This window comes from Equus asinus, chromosome 4 (assembly GCF_041296235.1).
Source record: "Equus asinus isolate D_3611 breed Donkey chromosome 4, EquAss-T2T_v2, whole genome shotgun sequence".
NCBI classification, from domain to species: Eukaryota; Metazoa; Chordata; class Mammalia; order Perissodactyla; family Equidae; genus Equus; species Equus asinus.
The window spans coordinates 45,361,005-45,383,324 of NC_091793.1; the positions used below are offsets into that span (position 1 = coordinate 45,361,005).

At 41.3% G+C, this 22,320-nt stretch overlaps 1 protein-coding gene across 2 annotated transcripts in view; it reads left to right on the plus strand.

The window, feature by feature from the left end:
* The window catches only part of RFX4 (regulatory factor X4), a 160,752-nt gene that overhangs the window by 23,184 nt on the left and 115,248 nt on the right, over nt 1-22,320 (plus strand). For both annotated transcript variants that reach the window (XM_014865835.3, XM_070507197.1), the window contains exon 2: nt 2,217-2,303. In XM_014865835.3, coding sequence (XP_014721321.1) covers nt 2,217-2,303 — 87 coding nt within the window. The remainder of the gene's footprint in view (nt 1-2,216; nt 2,304-22,320) is intronic.

The following is a 22,320-nucleotide window of genomic DNA, read 5'->3' on the forward strand; positions in this document are numbered from 1 at the left end:
GAACACCCACCTTGTGCCATCGCAGCCTTGAAAACATTACAAGCCATTTGTTTCTACATTATGCCTTTGGTAGCTGGTAGGGGTAGCGTTTTAATGTTTTGGATTTCTCTGCTGCTCAGTGTTTCCCCAGAAGTACCAGATTTCCATATCCTCTTAACAAGCTGGCTCCTGTTCCTCCCCTTGGATATTTCCCCCTACTTATTTGCAATTTTGGAAGCTGCTTTTAAAAGAGCAGTTTGTTGGAACATAAAATACGAGACACAAACTCAACGTTTCTCCCTGCTGTTTGCGTTTGCCTCCCCCGTCTCTACATAGCATCCTCCTCAGTGTGGCTTCTTCTTACAATATGCTACCTAACGTGTCAACTCACAATCTTTCCCTCGGCTCTTTGTATAACAAGGAGTGACTTTACTTAATCTCTAAGCATCATTGCTTTCTAGGAAAAATAGAAATTAAAATCTTTACTTCCTAGAGTTGTCAGAATTCACTGACATAACATATGTAAAGGGCATGTTTAAATAGATGTCAAACTAGATGTTCAATAAATGCTAGTCTAGGGGCCGGTCCTGTGGCCAAGTGGTTAAGTTCATGTGCTCTGCTTGGGCGGCCCAGGGTTTCGCCAGTTCGGCTCCTGGGCATGGACATGGCACCGCCCATCAGGCCATGCTGAGGTGGTGTTCCACATGGCACAACCAGAGGCACTCACAACTAGAATATACAACTGGGTGGGGTGGGGGGGAGGGGCTTTGGAGAGAAGAAGAAGAAGAAGGAAAAAAAATGAAAGATTGGCAACAGATGTTAGCTCAGGTGCCAATCTTTAAAAAATAAATAAATAAATAAATAAATACTAGTCCCATGTTATAAAGACGGCAACAGGACACTGCAGTGTTGAGAAGCACACAGCCACAGGTGTAGTTAGTTCTGCTATGACACCGCATATGCAGTCTTGAAAATCACCACTGTTCTGCAGAATTGCACAATAAAAACCACAGAGTTAACTGGAAAAATCAGCTAGGGATACGACACTCAAAAACTTTGTCAGTGACACACACACACACAAAAGATTGGAACCTGATAAAAATGATAGCACAGTTCTGCACACGTTAAATGGTTAAGAGAGACACAAATACAGTAAACATGGCCCTTCACCTTGGAGAAGACCTGAAGTCTGCTTCTGGAAGTGGGCTTTGGAAGGGCTGCAGCTTGTGAGTTATTGTGAAGAGCTAGAAGTTGGGTTATCTGGGCAGGTGTGACTCATAACACACACGATGAACTGAAGTAGCTAGTAGACGTCGGAGGTGTGAGCACGCGTGCATTTTGCCTGTTCCTGTGGGAATAGTTCAGCTACGTGGGGTTTTCTGCGTTCACTTAATAATTTTTAAGGAAGAAATCAAGCATAAGCAAACACGAAGCTTGCACTATGCTCTAAGTGTTCCCTAATATGTGATTTGCATTGGAACGTATTCGTATTTTCAAAACAAGCATCCTAGCAGAGCTGACTGTACTTAGCTGACGGTGAATGAATGAATAGTGAATGGTCTAGACCGCGGAATAAGCATTATGCTACATTGTGCAGAGTACATTTGTAGCCTTCGGAATTGGATTAAAAAGTCATAGTTTTTTGCATTTTAAAAGTACTACATGGCTATTATAGAGCTTTTGAGACCTCCTCCTGCAGTGTCTTTCGGTCTGTCTTGGAAGAGCCCGTTCAGGGGTCACTGGGCAAAGGGAGGGGAGTTGCAAGTTTCCTTGCCCTCCTTCTCCGCTTCAGCCAGAGCCCTCGGGATTATCTGCTTTTCTTTTTGTTTCCAACCGAAGGAGAGGTTCTGCTGCTAGTTTACAAGTCCGCAGACCACCATCAGTGATTCAGCTGACCAGATTTTGTTCTTCAAACTACTCTGGAACATACCTTCTTTGCAAAGGAAGATGATCCTCAGTTGTATACTATTGGGTTATGAATACTCCAAAATAGTAGAATTTGACGAAGAGATACTCAAGTGGGGCTTAACTACCATTTTGCCTGCAAACTACTCAGCCGAGTCTTCTCAGCCATGGTGCGTGTGGAGCTTCACGGAACATCCAGCTCCAGGTTGGGGCAGATCTCAGGGGAGAGTTGACGGGCATTTAAATCTATTGCGTTCCTGATGTTCCTGTCTCTTCACAAACGCCCACGGCAATTCTGCAATTCCGTGATTTTCTTTCTTTCTTTCTTTTAGAGAGCTGGATTGAAAGATGTCTCAACGAAAGTGAAAACAAACGTTATTCCAGCCACACCTCTCTGGGGAATGTCTCTAATGATGAAAGTAAGTGCTTGAAACTCATTCTTCCACAATGTCCTAGACGCGGCCAGTGTCCTGATGGGAGGCATGGTGCTTCTAGAATGCTAGGCTGGGCAAGTCCCCTGGAACAAGAGACTCAAGCCATTTATGAAGTACCCCAGGCCCTCCCTGTAGTTTTCTGCAATGGGGAGTGTAATCCAGACAGGGGGATGTGGAAACCGAGGTCACGGCAAAAACTTGCTGTTCACAGATTCATGTTGTCTGAGTTCCCAAAGACCCCATTACAGTGATGTTCCAGTTTGACCCTGAATGGGAAAGGCAGTCTTCTGTGTCACTGTAGATGTGGGTTTAAAGTTGATGTGTCATGGGATTGTAGCTTCACAAATGTCTTTGCTATTGGAAAGTAAAAGTTTCTCTTGGATTTTGGACTAGACAGTTGGAGTTTATAGAACGATATAAATTGCAGTGTTTATACCTTTCCCTGTGTTATGAGACTGGGGCTTCTGCGTACCTTGTATTTAGAGCAGAAGACTACTTGGGATTTGTATTTGCCCCTTAAGTATTACAAAAGTGGGGGCGGCTTATTTAAATGTCATCCCAACAGGGGCAGAAGTGTCTTTCTCCCTTGGTTGGTAAATTGTGTCTCCTTAGTTCAATCTTCTCAAAATATGGGCCAAGCACCACTCGCTCCATAATCCCCAAAAGCGTTTGTTAGACATGTTGACCAGCTTCCTTCTAGAGTCCCTTCCTGCATTGTCCTTCTATCATTACTATTTTCCTTCATTTTATAAAATTGAGATAAATTGAACATAAAGTACACAAATCTTTTGTGAAGACTTTGATGAAATTTTTTTTGCCATGTTGTATCCACCTGTGTAACCACCACCCAGAAAAGACCTAGAACATCTCTAGCACGCCAGGAGGCTCCCTCATGTCTCATCCCTGTCAATAACTACTGTCCTGACTTTTATCACTATAGTTCGATTTTGCCTGCTTTTGAAACTTCATACAAATGAAATTAGAGATTCTCTATTCTTTTGTATGTAGTTTTTTCACTCAACATAGTGTCTGTGGGATTCATCCATGTTGTTTGTAGCAGTAGTTCTTTTTCATTACTATATAGTATTCCATTGTATGCAAGTATACCACAATTTATGTATCAATTTAATGACTATTTCTTAAGCATCTCTGAGCATCTTTTTTTTTAGTTTTATTTTATTGTTATAAAACATGCATAACATAGAATTTACCATTTTAAGCATATAGTTCAGTGGCATTAAGTACATTCACCTTGTGCAGCCATCACCACCATCCATCTCCAGAACTTTTTTCATCTTCCCAAACAGAAACTCTGTGCTCGTTAAACAATAACTTCTCATTCCCCCTTTCCCCAGCCCCTGGCACCACCATTCTACTTTCTGCCTCTATCAGTAGGACTAAGTATCTCGTATAAGTGGAATCACACAGAATTTGTCCTTTTGTGACTGGCTTATTTCACTTAGCATAATATCTTCAAGGTTCATCCATGCGGTAGCATATGTCAGAATTTCCTTCCTTTTCAAGGCTGAATGACATTACGTTGTATGCGTATAGCACATTTTGTTTATCCATTCATCCATTGATGGACATTTGGGTTATTTCCACCTTTTGACTGTTGTGAATAATGCTTCTATGAACACGAGTGTACAAATATCTGTTAGAGTTCCTGCTTTCAATTCTTTTGGGTATATACCCAGAAGTGGAATTGCTGGATCATATGCTAAGTCTATGTTTAATATTTTGAGGAACTACTATACTATTTTCCATAGCAGCTGCACCATTTTACATTCTCACCAGCAATGCACAAGAGTTCCAATTTCTCCACTTCCTTGCTGATACTTGTTATTTCCTGGATTTTTTATAATAGCCATCCTAATGGATGTGAAGTAGTAGCTCATTGTGGTTTTGATTTATATTTCCCTAATGATTTTGATGTTGACCATCTTTTCATGTACTTATTGACCATTTGTATATCTTCTGTGGAGAAATATCTATTCATGTCCTTTGCCCATTTTTTAATAGGATCGTTCATTTTTTTGTTGTTGAATTGTAGGAGTTCTTTATATATTCTGCTTATTAATTCCTTGTTAGATATATGATTTGCGAATATTTTCTTCCATTCTGTGGGTTGTTTTTTACTTTGTCGATTGTGTCCTTTGATGCATAGAAGTTTTTATTTTTGATGTGGTGCAATTTATCTGTCTTTTCTTTTGTTGACTGTGCTTTTGGTGTCATATTCAAGAAATCATTGCCAAATCCAATGTCATGAAGCTTTTCCTCTACATTTTCTTCCAAAAGTTTTGTGCTTTTAGCTCTTATGTTGAGGTTTTTGACCCATTTTGAGTTGTTTTTGTATATGGTATAAAGCAAGGGTCCAAATTCATTCTTTTGTAATGTGGAGTTCCAGTTTTCCCAGCATCATTTGTTGAAAAGACTGTCCTTTCTCCATTGAGTGGCCTTGACACCCTAGTGAAAAATCGTTTGACCATATATGCGAGGGCTTATTCCTGGGCTCTCTGTTCTATTTGCCTATATTTCTGCCTTTATGCCAGGACAACATTGTTCTGATTACTGTTGCTTTGCAGTAAGTTTTGAAGTCAAGAAATGTGACAGTTCTGATGTTGTTCTTTTTAAAGATAGTTTTGGCTATTCAGGGTCTCTTGAGATTCCATATGAATTTTAGGATGGATTTTTCTATTTATGTAAAAAAATGTTTGACTTTTTATAGAGATTGCATTGAATCTATAGGTCTCTGAGTAGTATTGACATCTTAACAATATTAAGTCTTCAATCCATGAACAGAGGATGCCTTTCCATTGGTTTAAGTCTTTAATTCTCTCAACAATGTTTTGTAGTTTTCAGTGTACAAGTCTTTTGCTTCGTTGATTAAGTTTATTCCTAAGTATTTTATTCTTTTTAATGCTGTTATAAATACAGTCATGCACTGTATGACAACGTTTCAGTCGACGACAGACCACATATACAACGGCCGTCCCATAAGATTAGTACCATATAGCCTAGGTGTGTCGTAGGCTAGAACATTAGGTTTGTGTAAGTACACTCTATGACATTCGCATGTTGACAAAATTGCCTGACGCATTTCTCAGAACATATCCCTGTCGTTAGGCAAAGCATGACTGTAAAATTGTCTTCTTAATTTTTTTTGGATTGTTCATTGTTAGTGCAGAGAGGTGCAACTGATTTTCATGTGTTGATTTTGTATCCTGCAACTTTGCTGAATTCATTTATTAACAATTGTGTGTGTGTAATCTTCTTGTCTAATTGCTCTGGCTACGACTTTCTGTACTATGTTGAATACAAGTGGCAAAAGTGTGCGTCCTTATCTTGCTCCTGACCTTAAAGGAAAAACTTTTGGTTTTTTACCATTGAGTATGATGTTGCTGTGGGTTTTTCACATAGGCCTTATAATGTTAGTTTTCTTCTGTTCCTATTTTGTTGAGTGTTTTCATCATGAAAGGGTGTTGAATTTTGTCAAGCACTTTTTCTGCGTGAATTGGGATGATCATGTGGTTATTTTGTTAATGTGGTATCTTACATGGACTGATTTTCATGTATTGAACCATCTTTGCATTCAAGGCATAAATCCCACTTGGTCATGGTGTATAATTCTTTAATGCACTGTTGAATTCTGTTAGCATTTTCTTGAGGATTTTTACATCAATATTAATAAGGAATATTGATCTATAGTTTTCTTTTCTGGTAGTATCTTCATCTGGCTTTGACATCAAGATAGAGCTGGTCTTGTAGAATGAGTTTGGAAGTGTTCTCTCCTCTTCCATTTTTTGGGAGAATTTGAGAAAGATTGGTGCTTTGAATATTCTTGTGGATATCCTCTTTTGTAAATTACCTGTTCAGGTTTTTGCCTGTTGGTTTTTTCTTTTTGATTGTGCTATTTGTCTTTTCCTTCTTGATTTGTAAGAGTTGTTTTTATATTCTGAATAGGAGATGTTTCTCAGATGAAAGTATTGCAAACATCTCTCAGGTTGTGGTCTGCCTTTTCATTCTCTTAGTGGTATCTTTCAATGACATAAGTTGTTAATTCTTATAAAGTACAGTTTATCAGTGTTTTTCTTTTATAGTTGGTGCATTTTGTGTCATACTAAGAAATCTGTGCCTACCTCAAGGTCATGAAGATTTTTTCATGTTATCGTCTATAAATTTTATTATTTTACGTTTTACTTTTATATCAACTGTCCATCTGGAATTTTTGTATATGATGTTAAGGAGAAGTCAAAGTTCCTTTTTTATTTTTAATTTTTGAAGCATAGAGCATCTTTTTTAAAAAAAGAATATACTTTACCCACTGTTCATAAATTAGGAGATCATATATATTTGAATCTTTTTTTTTTTTTTTTAAAGATTGGCACCTGAGCTAACATCTGTTGCCAATCTTCTTTTTCTTCTCCCCAAAGCCTCCCAGTACACAGCTGTATATTCTAGTTGTAGGGCCTCTAGTTCTGCTGTGTGGGATGTCGCCTCAACATGGCCTGATGAGCGGTGCTAGGTCTGCGCACAGGATCCAAACTGGCGAAAGCCTGGGCCACCGCAGCGGAGCGTGCGAACTTAACCACTTGGCCACAGGGCCGGCCCCTGGATCTATGTCTTCATCTTTATTCCCAACCATTGGTCTCCTTGTCTATTTTTGGACCAGTGCCATAGTCTTTGTTACTGCACCTTTATAATAAGTTGGGACATCTGGTGGCTTGAGACCTCTTTTTCAAGATTGTTTTGGTTAAGTTCTTTTCTATTTTCATATGGATTTTAGAATCAACTTGTCCATTTTCACATGCATCAAAAAATCTGCTAGAACTGACATCTTACCAGCATCGAATTTCTAATCTATGTGCGGGAGTTTGGACCTCCATGTATTGGATGGCCTTTAATTTTTCTCGGCAGTGTTTTGTGTATTTCAGTGTAGAGGTTTTGCGCATCTTCCTTTAGATTTATTCCTAGGTAATTTATGTTTTCAGTGCTATTGTAAATAGTAGTATTTTTAATTTTTTTATAATTGTTAGTTGCTAGCATATGCAAATACAATTAATTTTTTAGGTAATGACTTCGTGTCCAGCCAGTTTGCTAAATTTGCTTATTATGAGTTTACCTTTTGAAAATTTTCTATAAACACAATCATGTCACCTGAGAATAATGATAATTCTCCGTCTTCTTTTATAGTCTTTATATTTTTATTTCTCTTCTGTACCTTAGCACTGGCTTGGACCTCTAGTGCAATGCTGAGTTGAAATGGTGTTAGTAGACATCCTTGCCTTGTTTCTAACCTAGCAGGGAAAGAGTTTCCTGTTTCACCATTAAGTATGATGTTGGTTGTGGATTTTTTGTAGATATTCCTTATCAAATCCCTCGTTTGCTGAGATATCTTTCTTGAATGGGTGTTGAACTTTATCACATGTTTTTTCTGCATCTATTGAGTTGATCATATGTTTTTCTCCTTTATTTTGTTAACATTGTGAATTACATTAATTGAATTTTGAATGTTAAACCAACCTTGCATTGCTGGAACAAATTGTGCTTGGTTAGAAGTATTATCTTTTTATATATTTCCAGGTTAGATCGTCTACTATTTTGTTAAGAATTTTGATGTCTATGTTTATGAGATTTGTTGGCCTATGATTTCCTTTCTAACAATAGCCTTGTCAGGTTTTGGTGTTGAGGTTCTACAGGCCTCATAAAAAGAGGTGGGAAATTTCTTCTTTTTTTTTCTCCTGAGGACTTTGTGTAAGATTAGCATTATTTATTTCTTAAATATTAGGAGGAATTCAACACTGAAGTCCTCTGGGTTTGGACTTTTCTTTGAGGAAAAGTTTTTAATGTTGGGTTTAATTTGTAAAATAGCAATAGGATTATTCATATTTTTCTTTCTTCTTTTGTTACTTTTAGCAAATTTTTATTTTTAAGGAATTAATTTCACCTAAATTTTCAAATATATTTATGTGACATTGTTTAAACTTTCCTTTTATTACTTTTTGTCATGTTTTTAGCTTCTATAGTGATGTCCCTCTTTCATTTCTGATATTGGCAATTTATGTTTTCTCTGTTTTTCTTACTCAGTCTTGCCAGAGTTTATCAATTTTACTAGTCTTTTCAAAGATCCAACTTTTAGCTTTGTTGTTTTTCTCAATTTACATCTTTTTTCTGTTTCATTTATTTCTGCTCAAATCTCTATTGTTTCCTTCCTTCCACTTTCTTTGAGTTTAATTTTTTATCTTATTCATGCTTTTGAGGTACACACTGAGATCACTGACTTTCAATATTTTCCAAGATGGGCATTTAAAGTTATAAATTTTCCTCTAAGCACAGCTTACCTATATCCTGTAATTTTCCTGATGTCATACTTTCATTATCATTCAATTAGACTTATTTTCTAGTTTTAATTGTGATTTCTTCCTTTGCCCATGATTTATTTTAAAATCTATTGCTTAATTTCTAAACATTTGGGTATTTCCTAGTGGTCTTTCTGTTATTGATTTCTATTGTAATTCCACTGTGGTCAGAGAACGTATTCTGTATGATTTCAGTATCTGAAATTGTTGAGACTTGCTTTTTGTCCAGACACGTGGTCTGTTTTGGCAAACGCTCATGCACCCTTGTGAAGACTGCATATTGTACAGTTATTGGATGGAGTGTTCTAGTTATCAGATCAGGTTGGTTAATTGTGTTATTCAAATGTTCCATATTATTATGGGTTGTGTTGTTGTTGTTTGTTCTCTCAGTTACTGAAAGAGGTGTATTAAATCTGATTTAATAAGCTCTGATTATGGTTGTCTATATTTTCCGTTTTGTTAATTTCTGCTTTACATGTTTTGGAGTATTAGTTTCTTAGAAATTGAAGATTATTATATCCTCTTGTTGAAATGATCCTTTTTATCATTGTTAAATGTTTCTCCTTATATCTAGTAATACTTACTGTCTTAAAGTCTGTTTTGTCTGATACTAACATAATTATACCAGTCTTCTTTTCATGTGGGTTGCAATATATCTTTTTCATCTTTTTTATTTTCAAGCTTTCTGAATTCAATATTAAGGTTTTTATATAGTGATTTTAGATCCAGTCTGATAATCTTTAATTGGAATATTTAGAACACTTCAATTTAATGTAGTTACTTACTCTGTTGGGCTTAAGTCAACAAACTTACTATTGAATTTTGATTTGTTCCCTCTGTCTTTATTCTTTTATTCTTCCCTTTTTGGCTTTTTTTTGGGAGGGATTAAGTAGTTTAAATTTTTTGGATGTTTTCCTCTGCTAGCTTTCCAATTACATGTTGTTTGAGAGTGGTTATCTCAGGGATTATAGCGTGCATCCTTCCTTCCATGTCTGCCTCATATTCCTTCTCCTCCCACTTCAAGCCCAAGCCCAGGATTCTCATGGCGTAACCTCATTTACCTCTTCCCACCCTCTGGGCTATTGCTTTAGTGTATTTTCCTTCTACGTATGTTATAAGCCCTGCAAGACATTATTATTGTTGTTTTAAACTGTCAATATTTATTCCCATATTTACCCTTCCCAGGGCTCTTCATTCCTGCCAGAAAGTCCATGCTTCCATTTGGGATCATTTTTACTTCAACCCAAAGAAACTTCTTTAATATTTCTAGTAGTGCAATGTAGAGCATGAAAAACATTTTTATTTCCCTTATATCCAGGACGTTTTTGCTGGATATAGAATTCTAGGTTGATAAGTTGCTTTTTTCCTCCAACACTTTAAAGTGGTCATTCCATTGTCTTCTGGCTTCCTAAATTTCTGTTGACAAGGTAGTTATCAGACTTATTTTTACTCCTTTAAATGCAATGTGTGTTTGCATCTCTCACTGCCTTTAAGACTTTTTCTTTGGCTTTAGTTTGCAGCAGTTTGACTATGATGTGCATAGATATGGTTTTCTTATATTTATTCTTCTTGGGGTTCACTGAGCTTCTTGAATCTGTGGGCTGTTTTTCATCAAATTTGTAAAATTCTTGACCACTGTCTCTTCAAATATTTTTTCTGCCCCATTCTCTCTCTTACCTCCTTCGGGGACTCTACTTACATGAATATTAGACCTTTTGACTATACCTCATATGTTTCTTATGCTTTCCTATGTCCATTTCTCTTCTCTCTTGTCTGTTATTCTCTCTTTGTACCTCAGTTTGGTGTTTTCTATTGACTTGCCTTTCAGTTATCAATTCCCATTTTCTATAATGTCTAGTCTGCTATTAAGCTCATCCCAAGTGGTCTTAATTTCAGATATTGTATTATTTCTTCTATGGGGAATGCCCATTTGATTCCTTTTTCCAAATCTCAGTTGATATTCTCAATTTTTTCATCTATTTTTTTCATCATTTCTTATATTTTGACCATCTTTTCCTTTGTCTCCTTAACCATATTAACCGTAGTTATTTTAAAGTCCCTGTCTGATAACTCTAATATCTGAGTCATCTCTGGATCCATTTCTATTACAGTCATGTGCCACATAACGATGTGTTTATCAGCAACGGACTACATATGTGACGGTGGTCCCCTAAGATTAGCACCATATAATGTAGGTGTGTAGTAGGCTAGACCATCTAGGTTTGTGTACGTACACTCTATGATGTCTGCACAACAATGTAATTGCCTAATGACGCATTTCTCAGAACACATCCCCTTGTTAAGCAATGCATGACTATCTGTGTTTTTCTTGGATTTCAGGTTTTTGGTCTTGTTTTCAGCACTGTGCCTTTAGTTTTTCATTTAATGCTGGATGTTATGGATGCAAAGTTGGAGAGGCTTTGGGTGAATGATGTTACACTCTTTCCTCCAAAGAGGGTTAAATTTTGTTCTAGCAGGTGATAGAGAACCAGCAGTCTCCTTGCTTCTGTCCAGCCTTGGTTAATTCCAGTCTCTCAGTTTTGTCCATACTATTAGGGTGTGATCTTTACTCCTAGATCACAGCCTTTCTGGGTGTACAGCTGAAAGCCCTGGGTGTTTACCAAGTTCCTTCTACCTTGACCCGGCTTGAACTTTTAACTCCTCAACTAATCAGCTCTTTAGGCTCCAAGCTGGTGTCTTCTCCTCGGTTTTTTGGTTTCTCACTCTCTGTGTGTGCAGCTGAGGAGCGGGCTAAACACTCAAGGGGGATTTTAGTGCAGGTACGTTTGTCTTCTTCTCTATGGTTCTCTCTCTAGAATGTTGCTCTTTGGATCTTAGCCATTCTGTCCCCTCCAAACTCTGACTTCTCACCAGCCCAATGGACTGCATTCTGCTTGAGTTCTGTTTCCTGTTACAGCAATTAAAAATGTCCTCGGGGGAGACACCAGGGTGAATGCGGAGCCCACAGCCTGTGCTTCCTTTCTCTCAAGGCTTGCAGCTCCTCCAGTCCTGTCGTATTGACTGCTCTCCAATGGCTTCACGTCGTTCTTCTAGCTTTTACAATTGTTTTTGGTGGATGAGTTAATCCAGTGCAAGCTGTCTCATCATGGAGAGAATGGGAAGTCTGGTTATCTTCAATTTTAGACAGGGAAATTTAGACCTACATTGGTGAAGTGACTTCCTAAGATTGCACAAGTGCAGTTCAATGCCAGTGCTAGATCTAGAATGTGGGCCACCTATCTCCCATCAGGATAAAAGAACCAAGAAGTTTCAGTCTACCTGTTATTTTTATTTTCAAAACACAAAAATTACATTAGAAAATATACCCCCTGGCTATAAGAGTCATATGTGTATATACTTGGAAAATGAAGGAAAGAAATATGAGGAAGAAAAATAATCGCTTCTAATCCCACTATCCAGAGGTAGCCAGTCTTGATGTTTTTCTGTGTTTCCTTTTCGTCTTTCTTTCTAAGCACATATTGCTAAACAAAATTTGTAGTTAATCTGTATATTGGCTATCATCTATTAAGCAACAAGAGATGCTTTCGTTCCATTATCTCATTTAATTCTCAGAGTAGTCCTAGGAGGTAGCTTATTATTATGAGCTTCATTTTACACCTGTGAAAACTGAGGCTCAAAGGGGTTAAGTAACTTGCTCAAAGTTACACAGCTGGGAAGTGATGGAGCTGGATTTGAACCCAGGTCTGCATATCTGCCATTGAACATTAGTCATTTTAGTCTTCGCACTATTCTGTCTCTCAGAATGTAGTGCTTCAAAGACTTGCTACCGAGAATTTCATAACTTGTCCATAGGAATACCAAGAGTAGAGCTCAGGATGCTCATCACCTGCTCCCAGGGGCTGATGGGTATGTCAATACTTGTCTGTGCCTTGTCGTCTCTTCTACTAGACTGAAAGCCCCATGAGGGCAGGAGGATTGTGTGGTTCACTGTACCCCAGGGCCTGGCACATAGTTGGGGGCTAGGGGATAGTTGAAGTTTTAAAAATTAAGAGAAAAAAACTCCTCAGATTTAGTATTTCAAGAATATTTTGGATTTTAAGAGACAGAAACCTGATATTTATCATCTTATTTAACTAAAAGATGGAAAGGAGGGGGTTCCATGGGTTATTCAACAGCTCAGCATCATCCAGGACCCAGGCTCTGTATGTCTTTCTGCTAAGTCCTCTTAAGTTATTGGCTTTTTGTCCTCATGTTGGTGCCTCATGGTCACAAGGTAGCTGCTTCAGGTCCAGGCACGAGGTCCACATTCAAGACAGATGGATGGGGCAAGGGAAGGCACAGTTAGCTTTCCTCTCATGTGTCTTCCTTTTATCAGAAAACAACAAGATCTTTCTCAGAAGCTCCCAGTACACTTTCCCTACTTTCTTTGTGTCCAGAACTCTACCCTCTGTAGCTGAAAGGGAGGATAGGACAGTGAATGTTTGTCAAAAGAATAGAAAAAAATAGAATTATGATGGTTGGACCACCCCCACACCAAATCCAAACTGCCTCCTGTTTCTATGCAGGCCACGATCTAAGACACTTTTGCTTTTTGTTTTGTTTTTAATTTTGAAGAGTAAGGAAAAAAAAGAAGACTATGTGAGAGAGACCATATGCAACCCGCAAATCCTAAAATATTTACTATCTGGCTCTTTACAGAAAGAGCTTTCAGACCCCTGACTTCAGTAATTGAGGATTTACCTCGGGAGCTGTCACATTACTGCCTTGACTAAAACTGAGGTTGATTAGCAAGCAGGAAAAAAAGGAAGATTTGCTATTGAGTGGCCAGTTAAAGGGCCTGCCATACAGTTTATCATTTTTTTTTCTTTTTTAAAGATTGGCCCTGAGCTAACATCTGTTACAATCTTTTTTTTTTCTTCTTCTCCCCAAAGTGCCCCAGTACGTAGTTGTATATTCTAGCTGTATGTCACTCTAGTTCTACTATGTGGGATGCTGGCTCAGCATGGCTTGATGAGTGATGCTAGGTCCGCGCCCAGGATCTGAACCTGTGAAACCCTGGGCCGCTGCAGCAGAGTGCGCAAACTTAACCACTCAGCCACAGAGCCAGCCCCTTATACATACAGTTTATCTTTGAACCAGGCCAAGCAGGTAAAAGTACCTTCCCAGGGTAAGTGGAAAAAGGTCCACCTACTGAAAAGTATTTCTTCCACTGGCCTGAGCGAGAGCTGGATATCAGCACCAGGAAGTCCTGGTTAAAATGAAATGGAATGGGAGAATAATCAGTTTATTAGCCTACAATCAAAGATTCTGAGATTTATAGATCACCTTGGCTCACTCTCCTATTTTACGGATGAGGAAACTGAGGCTCAGAAAACAGACTTCATTTGCCCAAAATCGTACTCTTAGGTAACACTGGAATCAGAACTGTTACCGAGGACTTCTGATCTCTGTCTGGGGCTCTTCCTCTGCTGTCCCTTTTAGCAGCCCAGAAAAGATGGATTTCATTGATTTACCAGAGCTCCAGTGAGCATGGGGAAAGGGACATGGGACATTTGATGGAATGCAGTTGGGAAGAAAACCCTGGACCAGTGAGGAGAGGCTCTAAATGCCTGATGTGTGGGAGCCTGAACAGGAGTGGATGGGTTGTTTATCATCATTCGGGTCTCATGAATTCTCATTTCCGAGCTGAACAAATCGAATTTTCTCCCTGGCAGATGTCAGTAGATTCTTATGTTTCTGGTGGCGTCCTCACCAACAGATAGGAAGGCTGTGCTTGTGAAACATTTCCAGGTCCGTGACTGCTTAGAGCATCATATCCAGAGAGGAAAGCTTAGCAGTGTGGATTGAACAGAGTTGTACAGGTAAAATAGAAGTTCCTGCAGAAACTGGGCCTAGAAGATTCCCTGAGCACTTACCACATACAAGACTCTGTGGAAAGTCTGGTGATATGAGGAAGGAGAGACAGGGAGCCAAAATCACAATATGTTCAACATCAGGCAGGATGCTAGGCATAATCACAGGCACTATTTCCTTTCATCCTCTGGGAGGGACATATTATTTATCCCCATTTTACAGATAAAGAAACTGAGATTCAGCGGTTATATGACTTATTCAATATCATAGCAAGTAAGTTGCAGAGTTAAGACTTGAACTTAGAGCTGGCTGATTTTACAGCTGGCTCTATTTATACTCTATAAACTGTGTCTCCTGGGGTCCCTGCTCTCAAGGGATTTTCAATCTAGAAGGGAAGCTAAGGCACATGCATGAACATTAATAATATAAGGTCATATGTGATAAATTCCGTTAGAATGATGCAAGGTGTTCTACCTTACCATACCAAGTATGCTCCTGGACTCCAGCACAACCTCACTGGAAGCTTGTTAACAATGCAGGATCTCAGGCCCACTGCAGACCCACTGAAACATGCTCTGCATTTTTTTTTTTTAAAGATTTTATTTTTCTTCTTTTTCTCCCCAAAGCCCCCCGGTACATAGTTGTATATTTCGTTGTGGGTCCTTCTAGTTGTGGCACGTGGGACGCTGCCTCAGCGTGGTCTGATGAGCAGTGCCATGTCCTCGCCCAGGATTCTAACCAACGAAACACTGGACTGCCTGCAGCGGAGCGCGCGAACTTAACCACTCGGCCACGGGGCCAGCCCCAACATGCTCTGCATTTTGACAAGCCCCCCAGGTGATTAGAATGCATGCTAAAGTTTGGGAGAGGCCACAAGGTTGAAGGTGACGACAGGGGGAAGTCCTCTTGGAGGAGGTGCCATGTGCGATGGACCTTGAAAGATCCGTGTGGTTCCTTTAAGTGGTGATGGTAAAGGGCTGGGAGGCAGAAAGCCACAAGGCAGGTTTTGAGCCTGGAGAGTTTTCCAGATTGGCTTGAGCAAAGAGGTTGAAGCATCATGGGAAACAGGGTTGAGAAGGGGAGTTTAGGCCTTATTGTTGAGAGACTTGAATTCCAAACAAGAGATTTGGAATTTGAAGGAGCTGCGTGGAAGAGTGACATCAAAGTGGCATTTTCAGGCGAATGTGGAGGGTGGATTAGAGCCAGGAGGGCACTTGAGGGGCTTCTACCTAGTCCAGGTTTGAGGTGATGAGGCTGTAGTCCAGGGTGGCGTTAGCAGGATGGAGAGAACTGGAGAGACTAGGGTGATAGGCTGGGTCCACACAGCAGGAACCCAGTGGGAGTTCTTGGGATTCCTATTTCCCTTCTTGGGAAGCAGAACAAGTTAAATGTAACCCAGATGTACCCAAGTCCTCTACCCTTCAGGTCACCATTTCCTTAATATCTAGATCAAATGACTCTAGCCCCTATCCTATATCCTAGGTGGGAGTCCAGAGTCTTCCCTGTATCTCCAAGACTTATCAGTTCTGTGTGTGTGCGTGTGCATGTGTGTGTGTGTGTGGTAGACATGTGGGAAGGGGGTTCTGTTTCTTCTGAGACAGTCCATACTGAGCCCTGTTCCCTCTGCTCTTTGACACTTGCTAACTGCCACCCTTCTGTCCTGCCTGCCTCGCTAGGAACGTAGCCATCTTCCTTTACCCTCCCCAGCCCTTCGCTTGTCGTGGCTGTTACTGACAGGGAAGGGAAGAGCTGAAATTCAATGACACAGAACAGGGATCACAGAGGGTCACAACTTAATATGACTCATCATTATCCTATTAAAATCTCATCACATTTCAGGGCTATATAAGTGAAAGTTAGGAATCTGTCTCTCCACTCAGTTCACTCAGCATGTCAGTTTATTACCCAATTTGGGGTCTTAGAACTTCATAAGACGGGGTTCCAGAGAAGAGGAAATGGAGTTAAACTGTTTCATATTCCCATTGCGTTGTGGACAAAAGCCCCTGACCAATAGCAGAAGGGCATTCAGACGGCTCCAAGAGCAAGGGCAGTGACTTAGAGTGGGAATTCAGGGGTCAGAGTCCCACAGATGGCCATCCCATGATGCCCTTTAAAACTTGGATTGCCCTCAGGTGGTGTTTGCTGCAGTTTTAGTCCTGGCTAGGGACTGAGGTCTAAGGCTGCTGGCTGGCTGTCAAGGCTCAGTGCTCAGGTTACAATTTAAGACGATCCCCCAGACTCCTCCCCTTCCTCAGCCTTTCTGTCCCCTGAGTGTCTATCTGTCCTCTCCTCTTGTGAAGAACTAAGTAGTCCCTCCTGTGGCTTGGAGCACACTGACAGGGCCCCTCTGTGCCTTCCCCAGTCCTTCCATGGGCCCTGACGCCCTAAGAGGATGGGAGCTTGTCTGATGGGCTATGTCTCACCAGCACTTAACACAGTAGGTCCTGGTACACAGTAGGTGCTCAGTAAGTGTTCATTAAGTAAATGGATATTAGGAAAGCAAAATAGTGTAAAGCCATGCCAGATTATGAGTATTTATAATTTGCTTTCAGTTTTTGGCACTCCGGGACCACTTAGTCATTCAAACACATTCTTCTTTCAGATGCTCCCTCCCCAAGAGGGTCTTTCAATTTGTTCAAATTTAATTAGAGTGTTTTTGAATCGATAATACATCCCTTGGGTGCAAAAATCAAAATGCTTTAAAAGGTACTCATTGAGAAGTCTTGGTTCCACCCCATTCCCCACCTCAGCTCCCTGGTGGTAAGCATTTCTGTTTGTTAATTGTGTATTCTTCCAGTATTTTATTTCTTTATGCAAATAAAAAATTCAAATATATGTTCTTTTTTTTTTTGCCACTTTCTTGCACAAAAAAGTTGCACCCTGTATGCATTTTGCTGTGACTTGCTTTTTTCACTTAATAATAAACCCTGGAGTGTTCCTTATCAGTGAGAACAGAGAGAGCATCCTCATTCTTTTCTTGTTTTTAATTTTTTTCACAGTTGTGTGGTATTCCATTCTGAGCATGTATCATAATTTGGTTAACACTGGGCTGTTTGCAAGCTTTTGCTGCTACAGACAAGTTGGAACGAATAATCTTGTGTATGGTCATTTCCTGTGTGTCCAGGCGTAGCTGAAGGATCCGCTCCCAGACATGGGTCTGCTGGGTAAAGGGCATGTGGGATTTCAGTAGATTCTCCCAAATGACCTTCCATACGGGAAGGTACCATTCTGCACTCCCCCTGCAAGGCAGGAGGGCACCTGTTTCCCACAACTTCCCAGCAGAGTTGTGTGGTTGCGGTTTGGATTTTTGCCAATCTGATAAGTGAGAAATGGTCATTTAGTGTCGTTTTCATTTCCACTCATTGAGATTAATCATCTTTTCTCATTTCAGGAACATTTGTATTTTTTCCAGGAACTGTGTGTCCTGCGCTTTGGCTATTATTTCTCTTAGTTCTTGGTCTTTTTCCTCCTGGTTTTATTGGAGCTCTTTCTGTGGTGGGGAGGTGAGCCTGTGCTGTGATTGCAATTTTCCCAAGCGTGTTTTTATCTTTGTACGTATGGTGTGGGTTTTTTTCCCCACACAGAAGCTTTGGAGTTTTTATGTAGTAAAATTTATCCATATTTCCGTTTATGGCTTTGGGGTTCGTCTCGAAGTTAGAAAGGCCCTTTCCTGCCCCGAGGTTATGAAGGAATCGGCCCAGAGGAGGTGAAAGGAAGCAGGTGTGAGCCCCCCGCTGTCCCCTCCCGCCAGAGCAATGCTGCCAACACCGCAGTTCTCTTTGGGACTTAGCCCTGTTCCCACGGGGAGAAGGGTTTGCTGCCAGGGGTGGAGGCCCACTGCCAGAGGCCTGGTCCGGGCCCCCTCCTCATCAGCTGGTGCCCTTTGCAGAGGCTGGGAAGAAGGTAGATAAGGGGAAATGAAATCTTTGGCAGCCCCATGTTCCCAACAGGCGAGGTCTGGCCAGGTGCAGCCAGGTTAGTATAATGAAAGGAAATAGAATTAAAACTTTGAAGTGCAACTCGAGACTCACGTAAATTTGAACCTTTCCTGGGATTTGAAGAGAAGTAATTAATTTAGAAACTTTCTCCGTCAATATTACACTCTGCCACCCTGGCTCCAGGTAGGAAATATTCTAGAATAGGTTCCCAAGTATTGTGAATTCATTCAGCATAGAGGCAGGAAAGAAATGATTAGGCTGATGACATATCCCCTAAAATCTTCAGTTCATTGCCACAGGTTTGAAGAGAGAGAGTTTGGGTTCAGGGAGGTTTGGAGGTCAGCTAGCCTGGGTCCCTCTTCTGGCTCCACCATTAACTGTGTGACCTCAGACAGATCACTTCACTTCTCTGAGCCTCAGTTTCTTCCTCTGTCAAAGGGGATAATACTAATAATTAGACCTAACGTTGATTAAGCACTAAGTATACATCAAGCACCGTGTTTGATATTTCACGTGCGTTAAATCATCCACTGTCTCGGGCAGCTGTGAAAATTAAATGCAGCAACGTAAAGAGCATTGCACAGTGCCTGACACACTATAAATTGTCAGTAAGTGTCCCCTGGTTGTATTGTTGTTTTGTATGCTTACTGAAATCAGATGGGCGGGCTCAGCATTGAATTGTGGTATTATCTTATTCATTCATTTATTCCACAAATACTTCATAAGCCCCTACCATGTGTGGGTGCTGAAGACACAATGGCAAGTGTGGTCTGTGCCCCACAGAGCTTACAAATGAGCATGGCAGTCGCGCTGGTCAGTAAGCAGCCACCATTCCCTGTGAGGAGGCCTTTGCTAGGGAGCAGCCCAGGCGGTGTGGGAACGCAGGGGAGGAGCAGATAACCCTGTCCCGGATGCTGGCCTTGCCAGACACAGCCCCCTGGGCAGGACGAGGGTCCAGGCGCCTGGCCCCTCCGGAGGAGTGACAACTATTACAGCAAGAGAGAACACTTAGAGAGCATGTATCTTGTGCCACGAGTGGTTCAATTAATCCTCACAGTATGTGCCTGGTGCTGTTATTACCCCTACTCGACAGATAAAGAAACTAAGGCACTAAAAGCTTGTTCAAGGTCACACAGCTAGCAAGCGGTGGAGCCAGGATTTGAGCCTGGAAATTTGGCCCCCGAGTTTACATTGGGAGATGGATCCAGAGAGGGAGCAGAGCTGCTGCCCACTGGGAGCTGGACTGAGATTCCCCGGGGTATGCCTGGAACCATAACTGCAAAGTGGCGGCAGAACAGAGCGGCCAGGAGGAGGCCAGGCGCCGGGCAGCATCTTGCCGGGAGGTTTTTGAAGGAGGAGCTGCTCTCCAGTTTTGGTAGGATGAGCAGGGTGGGCATTGAGGGCGGGCCTGTGCTGTGAATGGCTCCAGGAATCTTGCTGGCCTGAACTTCCGCCTTACGGGCTGAATCTTGTTTGGCTTGAGGCGTTTCTGCCTGTTAAAATGAAAAGGCATTTGGCAGGACCCGTTCCTAAAGTCTCTATCAACTGTGGCTGTCCCCATGCACCTAAAATGTGCTCTCCTGTCCTCGTCGCCTAGGTGGCTCCTGCTCCTCCTTCAGATCCCTCAGCTGGGCTCCCGTCCCCGTTTGGTGCTGCCCTAGCATCCTGGACCTGCCTTCACAGCTCTTGCCCAGGACTTACATTTTATTTGCTGATAATTTGACTCTGAGCTCAGGCGAGCAGAGACCGTGTCTGTTTTTTCTCACCTTAGCCCCTGGCATAGGGCTGGAATATAGTAGACATTTAATAAATATTTGATGAACGAGTCAACGAGTAACCAGCACTTCGGGTGAATTAGAATCGAGAGCCATCAGATAGGAGGGTCAGGCCTGGGGGTGACACACACCCCCTTTGGGGGAAAGAGGCTGGGTGGTCAGACCCTGGGCACAAAGTCACTAGTGGTCTAGAAAGTGGCCTGCAGAGGTGAATGGCACCTGTGTGATGAGTGAGCCAGGGGGTCCCTGTTGGCTGCCGGGCAGACCAGTTCTCGTCTAAATACTATTAGTAGCCACCATATGCCAAGCACTGAGTGGGGTCCAGTCTCCAGTCACCAGCTGTATGACTTCATGCAAGTCATTCAGCTTCACCGAAGCTCGGTTTCCTTATTTATCAAATAGGGACGTAAAACTTCTTCATAGCACTATTGGCTCCAGCCGAATAGACCACTTGCATTTTCCCCTGGGCCGTTCTCCACACCATTCCTCATGGAGCCCCCTCTCCCTCAGTGTCCTCCTCGCAAAGTCTGACCTGTCCCTGTAAAGGTGAGAGAGACAGGTTATAAGTCAGGATGAACTGTGTGATCTTTACTTGTTTTAAGTTAGGTGTGTGTGCCTGGGTGAACACTGAGAATAGACTGAGGGAAATAGGATAAAAAGGTTAACAATAGTTCTCTCTGTTGTGAGGGGCTTGGATTTCTAGAGATTTCTATTTTCTCTATATTTTCCAAATTAATAATAATAAAAAAGAACATGTATTATTTTTGCAAACAGAAAACACTTATTTAAAAACCCTGATGGTCTCTTCAGGACCCAGCTCAAACGCCATCTCCTGTTTGGAGTTGTGATGTCCCCTGGTGTGTGTCTGCCTTGCAGGGTCCCTGTCGACACAGTTGTCTTTGCTCCTGTAAATCTTTCCAAGCACAGAGGTGGCCTTCCTTGCCTGCTTCCCACAGCCGATCCCAGCTGGACAGAATTGCCCCAAGGCCTCTTGACCAGCCGGAGCAGCCCAGGGCAGCCTCTGCCACGGAGCTTCTGCAGCTCATGTTCTGAGCTCTTATCCCTTGTTAAGTTCATTTCACTTAATCCTTCCACCCATCCTTTGAGGAAGGCAATATTACCACCCTCAGTTTAGAGACAAGAAACTGTCTTGAACTTGAAACAGGATTAGTAGATTGTCAAACAGCCTCCCTCCAGCATCCTTGCTTCATTCCACCACACAATAAGGACGCATGCTCCGGCCACCTGCTTCTGGGAAGGTGGCGTGATCTCTTGGGTCCCTGTGTCTTTGTCTGTCCCCCGCCTTCTCCACCCTACCCCTCGACTTCGTCCCATCTTCCCTGCCATCTGGTGCCCATCTCTGGCCCATTCCAGGTCTCAGCTCCACTTACCACTTCTTCCAGGAAGTCTTCTCTGACTGGACCTGCTTCTTCTTGCAGCCTGGGTTGGTGGGCTCTTCTTTGCCTAACTTATCACAGCCTTCATCACTTCTTACTGAACGTGGCCTCTCTCTCCACTGTTTGTCTTTCTCTTTCTCCTACCAGACTCAAGGGCAGGGGCTTAATTTCTTTATCCCCAGCATCCAGGGCATAAATAAGCTATTCAATGAATATTTGTTGAATTAATTAATGCGATCCTTTCCATAGCCCTGTAAAATGACCTTTTTACAAATGGAGAAAATGAAGCTCAAAGGTTGAGTGGTTTGTCAGTCATGGCCAGTAAGTTTTGGAATTGCTTCTACAACATAGGTCTTTTGATATCTGGTCCAGCTTGGCTGAAATGCTAAAATTTAAAGAATCAGAAAAAAAACCACCAAAAACCCTGCCAGTTCTAGGGAGAACGGAAATGTTAGTCATGTTCCAGCATAAGCTAGGCAGAGGTGTATTTAGGTTTGTATGTACTTTTCCTTGTTTAAAAAAAAAATTGATCATATTTTTTAATATAGCCTTTTTTTTCTTTTTGATTATTTGCTTAGTATAATTTCTAGAAATTGGGTTATAGGGCCAAGAGACTGGACATTTTAGATGGCTCTCAAAATTATTGCCAACTTGCTTACCAAAAACATGATTAAAACTACCTTCAGAGAAGTATGAGACTGTCAGTTTTACCATTTACA